The sequence below is a fragment of the Thamnophis sirtalis genome, unplaced genomic scaffold (assembly GCF_051295495.1).
Source record: "Thamnophis sirtalis isolate CommonGarterSnake01/CBP01778 unplaced genomic scaffold, rThaSir2_p1.2 scaffold_7, whole genome shotgun sequence".
NCBI classification, from domain to species: Eukaryota; Metazoa; Chordata; class Lepidosauria; order Squamata; family Natricidae; genus Thamnophis; species Thamnophis sirtalis.
The window spans coordinates 96,699,915-96,713,316 of NW_028261387.1; the positions used below are offsets into that span (position 1 = coordinate 96,699,915).

General features: G+C 54.2%; 1 protein-coding gene across 1 annotated transcript; it reads left to right on the plus strand.

The window, feature by feature from the left end:
• Positions 1 to 5,019: 5,019 nt before the first annotated feature.
• Positions 5,020 to 12,398, plus strand: DNTTIP1 (deoxynucleotidyltransferase terminal interacting protein 1). Its single transcript, XM_087720703.1, has 13 exons — positions 5,020 to 5,175; positions 5,264 to 5,334; positions 5,446 to 5,542; positions 6,728 to 6,826; positions 9,035 to 9,103; positions 9,252 to 9,308; positions 9,406 to 9,467; positions 9,721 to 9,766; positions 9,937 to 9,995; positions 10,330 to 10,390; positions 11,529 to 11,600; positions 11,732 to 11,787; positions 12,060 to 12,398. Exons 1-13 carry the CDS (start codon positions 5,065 to 5,067, stop codon positions 12,223 to 12,225), a joined length of 1,026 nt encoding a protein of 341 aa, XP_087576829.1. The 5' UTR covers positions 5,020 to 5,064; the 3' UTR covers positions 12,226 to 12,398.
• Positions 12,399 to 13,402: the final 1,004 nt, after the last annotated feature.

Sequence of the window (13,402 nt, forward strand, 5' to 3'; positions counted from 1 at the left end):
GACCCTAGGGGCCATTTCAGACAAGTGTTTGTCCCGACTGACCTGTTTTATAACCGTTAAGACAACCGTAGTGAGCAGGTTCTGCTATGGTCATAATTCAAGGACTGCCCGTAGCCAAACCTTGGCCTCTTAGGAGAGAAAGGAGGCAGCAACTCAGCCGCCGAGGCTTCAGGGTCTCTTCCTCTTTCCCCCCCCCTGCCCACCCTCCTCCCTTGCCCAGGTGCAGCCCAAGCAGGTGCTCCACTTCCTAGGAGCAAACGAAGGGAGAGGCTTCCTTCCCCCCCTCCTAGGCTCAGCATCAGCCGTTACTCACTCCGGAGTGATGGTGCAGCCGGCAGCCCCGTCCAAAGGGCCACGGAGCCCACAAGCAGCCAGAGGGCCCCTGGCGTCATCCCAGCCGGCACCCAGAGACAGATGGCTCCTGGGGCCCAGGCGGCGCTTTTCCCAGGCTATAAAGGCTGTCCTGGGTGGGGCTGTGGGGAGGGGAGGGAAGCGGCCCTCTGATGAAGTGCCTCCCTCTTCCCTTCCTCCAAGACACCCCAGAAGCCTCTGACTCCCACACAGCAGCAGCTGCAGCCGCCTGACAAACCCAGATCCCCCCCCAGAGCCTCCTTGGAGGGAGAGAGCTGGACCCCGAGGATGGCGGCTCTGGGTCCTCCCCACCCGGGGAGGGTCCGGGAGATCCCAGAGGTTCTGGGATCACAAACATTGGGGTCTTCCGAGATCCCCCAGCCAGGAACTTCCCTTCTGCAAAGATGGCAGCAGTAAAATTTCAGGGCACTTTCCATTCAACTCAGTTCAGACTACTAGGGCTGGAAGGGGATCCCGGAGGTCTTCTAGTCCAACCCCTTGTTCAGGCAGGAGACACTCTCCCATTTCAGGCAAGTCCAGTCTCTTCGTAAAACCTCCACCACTGCTGGAGGGAAGCAGTTCCACTGCCTGATTGGAGGGGAAGGAATAGAATAAGAATTAGAATTAGAATAGAATAACGGAATGGAATCTGGAAGGGGATCCTGGAGGTCTTCTAGTCCAACCCCCTGTTCAGGCAGGAAGCCCTATATGGGTGATGGAGAAGCTTTTTCTTATGGCGTGCCAAATTGTGGCCATGTGCGCTATCGCACGCCCCACACATACCCAGACCAATTCAATCCTCCCCACCCACCTGTGCATGTGCGCACACATACACACACCTACCCCCACACACGCGTGCATGGTCCCTTCCCTTTCCTCAACTGGTGAGGGTGAAAACGACACACACACACCCCGGTCCTCCAGAAGGCCAAAAGCCAGCTGGCTGGCACACGCATGCACGCCGGAGCTGAAAACCAGCATGCCAGGAAACATGGCTCCGGGTCCCATAGGATCCCATCCTGGCCCTCCGCTATTTCAGACAAATGGCTGTGCCTCCTCTTCTTCATCCCCTTTGGCAAGCGGAGCCAAATTCACTTAACAACTCAGCCTCTGCTGGGATTCACTTCATAGTTGTGGCAAGAAGAAAGGTTGGGGAATGGGCAAAACTCAGTGAACAAGCCTTTCACTTGGCAATGGGAACGGCAGGCTCAACCGAGGTTGTAAGTCGAGGACCGCCCGGGGTGGCTGTGTCTGCCCTTGTCTTGTGCAGAGTCAGCCGCTCTGGTTTTGGCAGCACTGCTGCTCCTCCGCCTGCAGCCTCCCAGAATCAGGCGTGTTTATGCCTGGCTTGGCGTCATCGTCGCCCACGATCGCTGGCAAACCCTGATGCGCTTCGGTTTATTCACTTTATTTACTCAGAGGATAGATATGGCTGCCCACTCGCCCTCAGTGGCTCCGACTGGCTTACAGACGATACAAAGCCCAGGACAACAAGAATAAAAACGGTAACCCCCCCCCCCCCAACCCCCACCCCACTGGCCACAACGAGTAAACCAAAAGGAGACACACAGACAGAGTGAAAACAGGCTTACGAGCAGCGACTGAGAGACTTGGACTACTGCAATACGCTCTACATGGGGCAGCCCTTGAAGAAGGGCTGGGGAATTCTGGGAGTTGAAGTCCTGACATCTTCCAAGTTGCCAAGGTTGAGAAACACTGCCCTACAGCATTTCTGAGAGATGACAGTCCAGTCTCTTCTTGAAAGCCTCCAGTGATGAAGCTCCCACAACCTCCAAAGTCAACTTCTCTTCCATGGGTTGATTGCTCTGTCAGAAAAGTAGAAAAAAGGTAGTTCTAGTCCAACCTCCTACTCAAGAAGGGAAACCTTCAACCACTTCAGACAAATTGTTGTCTAATTTCTTCCCAAACGCCTCAGTGATGAAGCTTCCACAACCTCTGAAGTTGCTCCACTGGTTAATTGTTCTCCCTGTAGAATTTTCTCCTTAGTTGTGGGTTGCTTCTCTCCCTGATTAGTTTCCATCAATTGCCTTCTGGTGAACAGGTTGACCCCGCCCCTCTTCTTTGTGCCAGTCCCTCAAATACTGGAAGGCTGCTATCATGTCTCCCTTAGTCCTTCTTTTCTCTAGACTAGACATACCCAATTCCTGCAATTGTGCTTCATATATTTTAGTCTCTAGTCCCCTAATCATCTTTGTTGCTCTTCTCTGCACTCTTTCTAGAGTCTCCACATCTTTTCTACATCGTGGAGACCAAAACTGGATGCAGGATTCTAGGTGAAGTCTAAGCAGGGCATTATAAAGTGCTAATATTCAGCCGTGTGTAGAGTTCAGTATGGGCTACTTTCAAGGCAGAAATGTCTGACGCTCTCCCTGAATTATTAAGAAATTTCCAATGAATGCACTACACTAAGAGGGTTCTGAGGAACCTGGGATGGATGATTCAAGGGGTCATGGGGTCTCTAGTTCCCATTTAAAGAGGAAGTTCATGGATGTTCCTGGGTAATGACAGCCTTGTTAACCACATGTGCAATTTTGCAAATGCTGTTCAAGGGGTGGGAAGCACAGAGAGAGGTGGGGGGGAGCAAAGGTTTGCAGAATGCATATATGAACATTCATGTTTGGGGAGCCTTGTGCCTGAGCCTTTATCAATGGGCAAACAGAGAGGAACCTGCTTTTTTTTTTGACGCAAGCTATCTTTACACCCCAAGGCCAAAAGCTTCCTGGCGTTTCCCTGTGCACATCCTCCCCCCAACTATGGCCACAGGCAGATATCCCTTGACTTACAACAGTTCATTCAGAGACCATTCAAAGCTACAGGGGCACTGAAAAAAAAATCTGTTTGGGTTCCTTGCCATCCTAAAGTCCAGAGGCAGATCATGTGCGTCAGTATGGCCTCAGTCAGGAGGGAGGCTATGTGGAAATCCTTTTCTTTTATTATAGATTTGTAAGGCCGCACATCTTACAGCAACAAATGTTGTTTCTCTTAGATTTAATCAAAGCTGACACACACAGAGCTTCACACAATGTGCGCCAGTTCCGAATCCGGGGATGTCCTTGGCCGGATCCTCCCAAAGGAATTGTATTGTGCAATCTTATTTTATTTATTTATTCTACTTATTTTGTCAAGCACGTGTAACAGATTATTGATCCAATGAAGGACAATTAAAAGTCAGAGAACAAGGAAGGCCCTCTGCTCGTATCCCTTACTTCTTTATTTTCTCTCCCTGCCTCTCTCTCACACACTCCCGCACACCTGGAGGAAAAGGTGAAACCACTGCCTGGTACCTGTTGACCTTCCCTTGGAGGCACTGGGTATCCTCCCTTTCCGTTCTAGCTCTCCGAATCACTGGCCATTAATTCAGAAATGCCCATCTGCTGGCTTGACTCCGGACGTCTGCAGCTCTGCCTTTTCAAAATTCAAACCCGTTTCCGATTCACACGCAGCGATGGAAGCATCCTTAGGAGAGCTTTGGCAAAACAGAGAGAGAGAGAGAGAGAGAGAGAGAGAGAAGCTGGTTTTGGCAACAGGTCCGGAGAGGTGGAGATGGAGCCGATGAAGTGGCGACTCTGATTGTATTGTTCCTGCCGTGGGAGGGAGATGGAGGGGTTTGGAATGGCTTTATTTTATGATCATTTTTCCAGTCGCCGATGTGGGAGTTGGGCAGCTAATATACTGTACCTTCGTTTGTTCAAAAACAAAGGGGAATAAAACCGCCTGTCTTCTCGTGACTTCTTAACGTAGACAATGGCGTGATATCATTGCCTCTCTTGCAGCAAACATGTCAAGTCTTTAAAAAAGGGAAGAAGGCCAGAGAAGGAAGCCCGACAGGCAGAACCTTTCCGGCCTCAACCGGCTGCCCCACGAGACCCTCATTTGCCCCCCTCCCACAGTCTCTACTCCAGTGTTTCTCAACCTTGGCGACTTGAAGTCCTGTGGACTTCAAGTCCCAGAATCCCCCAGCCAGCTATGCTGGCTGGGGGATTCTGGGAGTTGAAGTCCACAGGACTTCAAGTCGCCAAGGTTGAGAAACACTGCGTCTAGTCCCACAAGCTCCTTGATTTACGGCCTTTTATTTAGTGACTGCTCAAAAGGGCCACGTGATCAAAATCCGGATGCTCGTATTTACGACGGCTGTCCGTGTCCCAGGGTCACGTGACCACCTGGCAAGCAAAGTCAATGGGGAAGCAGGATCCACTTACCAACCGCGTGACTCACTTAATAACTGCAGTGATTCACTTAACAAAACGAAGGCAGGGAAGGTTGTAAAATGGGGCAAGGCTTGCTTAACAACCGTCTTGCTCAGTTGTGGCCATAAGCGGAGGACTACCTATAGATCAGCAGCCCCTGGGGGACCAAGAGGCCGTCAGTCCCCCCCCCCCCTTTCCAGGCCCAAGAGCCCCCCTTGAGGGCCAACCCAGACTGAACCCCCCCCCAGGGAGGCCAAACGCGCCCCTCACCCTCCTTCCTTGGGGGGGGGAGAGATAGGGAGTTCTTGGGGGGGGAATCTATGGGGGGGTCCCCCAACGTCAGGGGTCGCCAAGGCCCCTCCCTCTTCCTCTGGGGTGAGGGCTCCCAGGAGGTGGGGACTAAGACTCCGCCGTTGCCGGGCAACGGGCGCCGCTTCCGGGTCTGTCCGCGGCGCATCGGTGACGTCAGAGAAGCGCGCCCGTGGCCGGGGACGCTGGTCGGAGCATGGGGGCCGCCCGGGAGGTCGAGCCGCCGCCGGCGCAGGACGAGGAGCCCGAGGACGACGACGAGGAGGAGGCGGCGGCGGCGGGGGGCGACGGGGAGCCGGGGGCGGCGGTGAGGGCGGGGCCCGCAGGCGGGGGAGGGGCGGGGGTGGCGGGGGACGCCTCTGACCCCTCCCTCTTTCTCCCCCCCCTCCCCGCAGAGCCCCTGGAACATCATGATCAAGCACCGGCTGGTGCAGCGGCGCGGGCGGCGGTCCCAGATGATGACCAGGTGAGCCCCCTCCCTCCCTGCCCCCCAGGCCCCCCCATATCTGCCGGGGGAGGGAGCTGCTTCCGGGAAGGGGCTGGGGCGACCACCCACCCTCCCTCCCTCCCTCTGCAGCTTCACAGACCCCGTGGTCTCCATGGACCTCCTGCGAGCCGTCCTGCAGCCCAGCATCAACGAGGAGATCCAGGCCGTCTTCGGCAAGTACATGAAGGTAGGGGGCTGCGGAGGGGGAGGGGGTTGGGGGAGGGAGCAGCTGCCTGGCCAGAGGCACCCCCCAGCCCCACCTCCGGCTGCCCCAGTGGGAGGCCAGGAGTGCGCTGGGGAGCCTAATAAAGGGGCAGGGGGCTTGGGGGGGTGTGTCACATATCTGCCAGGGCTGCCTTTCGTAAGACCGGCCACTGGGTGAAGCCACAATTAAATGCAGGTAGTCCTAAAGGTGCTTTTATTCCAAGATGCAACTGGAATGTCTGCTTTTTCTTCGAAGACGTTTCGCTTCTCATCCAAGAAGCTTCTTCAGCTCTGGCTGGGTGTGTGGAATGGAATGACTGATGGTTGCATGTAAATCCTTCCCTCCCCTCCCCCAAATCCAGTCAGAGCTGAAGAAGCTTCTTGGACAAGAAGGGAAACGTCTTCAAAGAAAAAGCAGAAAGTCCCGTTGCTTCTTGGGAAAGGGAATCTCCATGGACAAAGACAGGCCGTCTTCAACTGACAAGCGCTTATTTAGTGCCCGAAGTTACAACACTGGAAGAGGTGATTTGTGATTGTTTTTCACACTTACAACCATCAACAGCGGCATCTCCGTGATCACCTGAACAAAATTCAGACGCTTGGCCTCGTAGATATGACGGTTGCAGCGTCCCAGAGTCATGTCATTCGTTCCCTTTTGCAAACGCCTTAACAAGCCAAGTCAACGGGGAAACCAGATTATAGCAATAGCAGTTAGACTTATATACCGCTTCATAGGGCTTTCAGCCCTCTCTAAGCGGTTTACAGAGTCAGCATATTGCCCCCAACAACAATCTGGGTCCTCATTTTACCCACCTCGGAAGGATGGAAGGCTGAGTCAACCCTGAGCCGGTGAGATTTGAACAGCTGAACTGCCGAACTAGCAGTCAGCTGAAGTAGCCTGCAGTGCTGCATTTAACCACTGCGCCACCTCGGCTCGGTATGATTCACTTTACACTAACTGAACTGCAGTGATCCACTTAGCAACTATGGCAGGAAAGGTCCTAAAACGGGACAAAACTAACTGAAGAAGTGTCTCCCTTAGCAGCAGAAACATTGGGGGCTCCGTTTGGTCGTAGGTCAGGGACTTGCCTGTAAATGCATCCATCGGGAGGGCCGCCCGTTCTGTCCTCGGCCTTCTGACCCTGAGCGGCTCCTTCCTTCTCTCCAGTTTTTCCAAAAGGCGGCAGGGAACGTGCGTGAGAATGTCGGGGAGGACGTGGACACGGAGCAGCTCATCCAAGAGGCCTGTCGTAGCTGCCTGGAGCAGGTAAGGGCGGGGGGGGGGGTCCAAGAAAGGGCTGCCTGTCAGCTGCTGCTTCATTTAGTAATCAGGAAAGAAACCACTCAACTCCATTTGTTTGAAATCAAGTGTACTGTTACTAATTACAAACGAACGGTAGCAAAGCAAAGCTGAGTCTGGTTAATTGGGCGCGAAAGCGAATAATATCATGTATAGTTCAATCCCCTCCCCTTGGCACCCCAGTCCATACTTGAGAGACCGCCTGCTGCCAATTACCTCCCACAGACCCATTAGATCTCACAGGGTTGGCCTCCTCCGGGTGCCATCTACCAGCCAATGCCACCTGGCTATTACCCGGGGGAGGGCCTTCTCTGTGGCAGCTCCGGCCCTCTGGAACGAACTCCCCGCAGGGATTCGGACCCTCACCTCTCTCCAGGCCTTCCGAAAAGCCGTCAAAACCTGGCTTTGCCGGCAGGCCTGGGGGTGATGAGTTTAAGAGCCAAGGTGGTGCAGTGGTTAAATGCAGCACTGCAGGCTACTGCTAGATCAGCAGGTCAGCGGTTCAAATCTCACCGGCTCAGGGTTGACTCAGCCTTCCATCCTTCTGAGGTGGGTAAAATGAGGACCCAGATTGTTGGGGGCAATATGCTGACTCTCTGTAAACCGCTTAGAGAGGCCTGAAAGGCCTATGAAGCGGTATATAAGTCTACTGCTATTGCTATTGCTATTCCCTCCCCTCTCGACTTGTATGGTTGCGTGACTCTTGCTTATTTTAATTATCTGTATTTTGTTTTATGTTCCCCTTTTTCCCCTTTTGAATTGTTCGCCGCCCTGAGTCCTCCCGGAGAAGGGCGGCATACAAATAATAAAATTCTATTCTATTCTATAGTCCAATTATAATTCCCCCAACTGTCAGGTGGGAGATATCTTCAAAAAATATCATCAGGGTGGAATGCTGGACAGTTAACCTTGGCGGGAAACTCCCTCCACATGCACAATGAGATGGTCAGGACAGTGTCTAGAATCTTCCTCCAGCACAACAATGATTCCCCTCCCAAATACCATGCCCCCCCTCCCCGTTTCAATGGCAGCCGAAGCAGCAGCAAGGCAGAGGCTGACATCAGCCCTTGAGTGCAGGATGGCGAGGGGGAGAGGTGGGCAGCCCCCCCCCCCCCGGGCGAAAGGAGGGCCCTGCTTCTACTTTTTCTGCCCAGTGAAACGCCTCTTTCATTCTCTCTGTCTTCCTTGGGCAAAAGCTGCAGAGCGAGAGTGACCATTGAGTGTAATACCCAGTTGCAGTGCAATATAATATAATACCAAAAAGGGTTGCACGAAGGGGGTAGGTCTAGTTTCATGAAAAGAAGGACTTGTGGGGAGGGGGTTGATACAGAGTTCCGACATCTGAGAGGCTGCCACAAAGAGGAGGGAGTCAATCTCTTTTCCAAAAGCAGCTGAAGGCAGCAGAGGAAGAAACAGCAGGTAGAAATGCAACGGGGAGAGAAGCAACTAAGGAGAAACTTCCTAAGAGGGAGAACAATTACTGTAATCGGCGGATTGGTTTTCCTTCTGAAACTCTGCGTGCGCCATCAAGAGGAGGCTTTTAAATCGTCCAAAGGGGTCTGGGGTCCTTGCTTGAACAGAGGGGTTGAACTAGGAGACCTCCAAGGTCTCTTCCCTCTCTGTCTTATTCTGTTGTTCTGATTAGGAACAAAAGGAGGGAACTTGTTCCACTACGCCAGTGGTTCCCAAACTTGGCAACTTTAAGACTTGTGGAGTTCAACTCCCAGAATTCTCCAGCCAGCAGAGCTGGCTGGAGAATTCTGGGAGTTGAAGTCCACAAGTCTTAAAGTTGCCAAGTTTGGGAACCACTGCACTACGCAAAAGTTAAAGGTTGTGTGTAATTACTGTATTCCACTGTGCCAGGAAGTTAATTCCTTTCCTCTTTTTCTTCCATTTACCGAAAAATTGGGAATTTTTCCAATTCCCCTTTTTCCTCTCCCATTATTTTCATTTTTTTGTTGTATTTCTGCGTTTTATATTTTGATAAACCCATAAAAACAGGAGTGTTGAGAGAGGGATCATTGAAAGCGCATCTCTGAGCTGCTCAAATCAAGGAAAATGGGGGGGGGGCTCCCTAGGCCTTCCCAGACCATGTCCAGAGTCACCAGCCTCAGGGATTCACGGACGTTGACCGGCCCTCCTGGTGTCAGTCTGACCAGCCTCCTCCCCCTGCAGGCCAAGCTCCTGTTCTGCGACGGGAAGAGGCCGATCGTGAGAGTTCCCCACGAAGCGGCAGCCATCAAGGTAAAGGCAGAAAGCCGGGCTGGGGGAGCAGCCTATAAGGGCCCCTTTGCCTCCTTGCTGGGAGAAGCCCTCTGGCTGCAGGGAGCCCACACCTGGGGCAGGTGGCCGTTCTCGCTCTGCAGGTACCACTTTCTTCCTCTCTGTGCAGCGGGCGAAGCCCCTGGAAGACGAAGGGAGCCAGCAGGGGAGCCCCATCCCGAAAAAGGTAGGCCGTTGGGGGAGGGGGCCCGGCAGAAGGTGGATGGCACCCTTGGTGTGGCCAGGAAGTCCTGATGAAGGGGGGGGTCTCTTTCCCTTGGCAGAGGAAGGGGAGGCCGCCAGGACAGAGCCAGCCCAGTGACCGTGGTGCTTCAGGGGTCAGCACGTGAGTAGGGGTTCCTTGGGGGAGGGGGCTGCTCTCCCCCAGTGAAGCCTTGAGAAGCCCCTCTGGCCAAAACCGCTGATTGTAAGAGGAAGCCAGGAGACGGGAGGGGTTCCTTTTATAAGGAGAGTTGGAAGGTGTCAGTCAGTTCTGGCATTGGGGGGGCAGCAAGGAACCTTCTCCCCTCGTTAGGACAAGCACACAATGCGGGTTTGGCCACTTCCCAACCCACCCACCCCCCTCCCTCTGCTTTCAGGGGGAAGAGTAAATCCTGTGAACCGGTGCAGAGGGACGGTCCGAAGGTATGCCAGGCATACGCAGAGTTTGCAGAGCCTTCCCTGGGGGAGAGGGGTAGTGGGGAGGGGAGGCAGCCTCTCCGAGGCAGAGCCGAGGGGCTGGACCTGGGCCCCAACCGTCAGCACGGCCTCTGGTCAGTTCCTGCCCCTGACTCGTGTCCCCTCTGGCCTTGTAGTGGGACCCCCTGCGCCTCACAGAGACCACCAGCTTCGTTCTTGGCTCGAGAGCAAACAAGTAAGGGGGAGCCAGCTACATATCAATGCTTCTTCGGGGGGGGGGATGTTGCCCCTTAACCTTTGCAGGCTTTAACTACTAAAGAGCCGAGGTGGCGCAGTGGTTAAATGCAGCACTGCAGGCTACTTCAGCTGACTGCAGTTCAGCAGTTCGGCTGTTCTAATCTCACCGGTTCAGGGTTGACTCAGCCTTCCATCCTTCCGAGGTGGGTGAAATGAGGACCTGGATTGTTGTTGGGGGCGATATGCTGACTCTGTAAACCGCTTAGAGAGGGCTGAAAGCCCTATGAAGCGGTATATAAGTCTAACTATTGCTATTCCCGTTCTGGATTCAGGGCCCTTGGGATGGGGGGCACCAGAGGCCGGCTCTACATCAAGCACCCCCACTTGTTTAAGGTCAGTGTGGTTTCTTCCGGATGCCCCTCCTGGCCACTGGGGGGAGGGGGCACTCCTTAATTCACCCACATACCCCTGCCAGGGGCTGTCAGCAAGAACGCCACAGTTCCTCGGCCGTCGGGACGCAGGGAGAGAAGCCGGCATCTGATTGCAGGCATTCGGACTTACAACCAATGGACCTCCCAGATTTGACATGGTTTGGGAGTTCCGAGGGCCACTGCCCCCCCTCTCCCCCCCCCCCATGAGAGCACTTTGGGCACTTGGCGGCCATCAGGGTCACGTGGTCAGATGATTGGCATTTCTGGCTCAGGGGGGAGGGGATTTGCTGGAAAAGAGCCTTTGCTTCCAGTCTCCAGCAAAAGATGCTCATTGAGTGCAGCTGCTCCTCGACTTACAGCCACAGTTGAGCCCCAAGTTTCTGTTCTAAGTGAGGAAGTTGTAAAGTGAGCTTTGTCCCCCTTTTACGACCTTTCTTGCCACAGTTGTTAAGTGAATCCCCGCAGTTGTTCAGTTGTTAACACGGTTGTTAACCGTGAACCTGCCTTCCTCATTGACGTGGTTTGTCAGGAGGTTGCAAAAGGGGATCACGTGACCCCTGGGGCGCTGCTGCGACCGTCATAACCCTGAGTCAGTTGGCAAAGGTCCGAATTTTGATCGCATGACCCCGGGGGGAACTTCAGTGTCTGAAGAATGGTCCCAAGTCCCTGTTGTAACTTTGAACAGTCGCTGAATGAACCGTTGTAAGTCGAGGACTACCTGACGTGAGTTCATTTAGCGGCAGCTGCCACAAAAGTTGTGTGGCAACCTACTTAACGGCCGTCACAAGGTACGGCCGTAATTCCAGGCTCAGGTAGGGCCGTTGGGAGAGGAGTGGCAGGTTTGGCTCACACCGCCTTCCTGGTCATGCGTGGCTGAATCCTGCCCCCCCTTCCCTCCCTCCCTGCAGCCCAGGGGTCTCCAGCCCCCAGGATCCCCCAGGCAGCCACAGAGCCCACAGGCCTTCAAGCTTCCCTGCTCAGGTCCCCCTGGCATTGCCTGCCCTCTCCCCCACCCCACCCCTATCTGTGGGGGACCCCAAGGCTCAGGGCGGCGGCTGCTTCCTCACCTGTGCCTTTCCCCCCCCCTCTTTTTCCCCCAGTACGCGGCAGACCCCCAGGACAAGCACTGGCTGGCTCAGGAGCAGTACATGAGGGCCACCGGAGGGAAGATGGTCAGTGGGGGGGGGGGTGGGAGGGGGGCCAGTGGCTTCTTCCCCCTGGCCCTGGGAATCAGGCCGAAGGACGGTGGGCTGCTCTCTGGCGCTTCTCCTGCCCACCTCCCCCTCTCTCTCTCCCCGCACAGGCCTACCTCCTGCTGGAGGAGGACATCCAGGACCTGGCGGCCAGTGACGAGTACAGGTGGGGCTCAGGCGGGCAGGGGACTCCAGCCCACACCCAGGAGGCTGGAGAGGGGCAAAGGGGGGGGGGGGTCAGCTCCTGTTCCTTTGAGAAGCTGTCAGTCTCGGCCTTCTTGAACACTTCCTCCTCCTCTTCCTCCTGCTTCTCCTTCCTTCTTCCTCCTCCCCTCTGCTCTTCCTGTTCCTCTCCTTCCTTCTTCCTCTCGTTCCTCTTCCTTTCTCCTTCCTTTTCCTCCCCCTCCCTCCCTCCCTCCCTCCTCTTCCTCCCCCCAGGGGTTCCCAGGAGCTGAAGCTGGAGGAGCTGAAGCCCTTCACCATCCCTTCCTGGATGATTGGGAAGATGCAGAGATACATGAAGACCCTCCGTAGCGAAGGGGAGCAGCCCTTGCAGCCACAGCAACAGCCCCCCTCCCTGCCGGAGGAAATGCGGGAGACTTAGGCCAGGCCCGGCCAGCATCTCCTGCCCCTCGGCTGCTCCTGGGAAGCCTGGGATTGGGGGGGGGGGCAGCCTCCCCTCAGCCCTCTCCCTGCACAGGATATAATGATGTTCTATTTGGAATCTTGTATTTGCCTCTTGGGGGAATTTAGAAGAAATAAAGGCCTCTGGTTGAACTTTGGTTGCTCCTTGGAGGGTTGAGCCGGTGGTGGGAAGCAGCTGGCCGGGGCTGAAGGGCAAGGGGGCTCCCTGGCTGGCGTGCAGAGGGGCCCCGTGGCCCCAGAGGGCTTTGGTGGGCGGCTCCAGCACTTAAACCTGCTGTCATCCACATTCATTTAGTGCCCAAGTTAAAAGGTTGCATTCCAGACGTTGCACCAGTCCTGGCAATAGGCGGATTCACACATCGCATCAGGCTTTCGTGTGTGTGTTGTTGTTTTTTTCATTTTTATATACATTTATTTATTTATACTTAGCTACTTATGATCAAGTATTATTTACCTATATTGTGCTTTATATTTTTACTGTCATTCTCTTACATACAGTTCTAGGTATACATTCACATAGTTATTCTTTTTCTCTGCCATTCTTATATTATTATTATTCCATTTAAGAGGTTATAAAGCATAATTTGGAATGTATTGTTTGCCATCCTTCACACCTGCTATGACACCACCTTATTTTCTCTTTCTTTTCTCTTCTCCCTCCCTCCCTTCTCTACTTCCTTCCTTCCTCCTCTCCTTCCCCTTCTTCCTTCCCTTACCTCTCCCCTACTTCTACCCTCTTTCTTCTCCTTCCTATCCTCTCTCCTTCTCTTTTTCTCTCTTCCTCCTCTCCTTCTCTCTTTCTTCTTCCCCTACCTCTCCTCCACATTTCACCTTATTTTCTCTTTCTTTTCTTTTCTCCCTCCCTTCCTTCTCTACTTCCTTCCTCCTCTCCTTCCCCTTCTTCCTTCCCTTCCTTCTCCCCTCTTTCTTCTCCTTCCTACCCTCTCTCCTTCTCTTTCTCTCTCTTCCTCCCTCGTGTCTTTTTTGCTTAGCTTGTGGCATCAATCCTGCCGTTGTGGCTTTTGCAGGGGATGAAAAAGTCTTTCTGGACCCCTCACTCACCTCTCTCCAGCTCCCCGTAGGTTGGAGAAGTTGTGGGCAGGGCTGCCCCCCCTTCGTTAGGGACGCTTCACCTC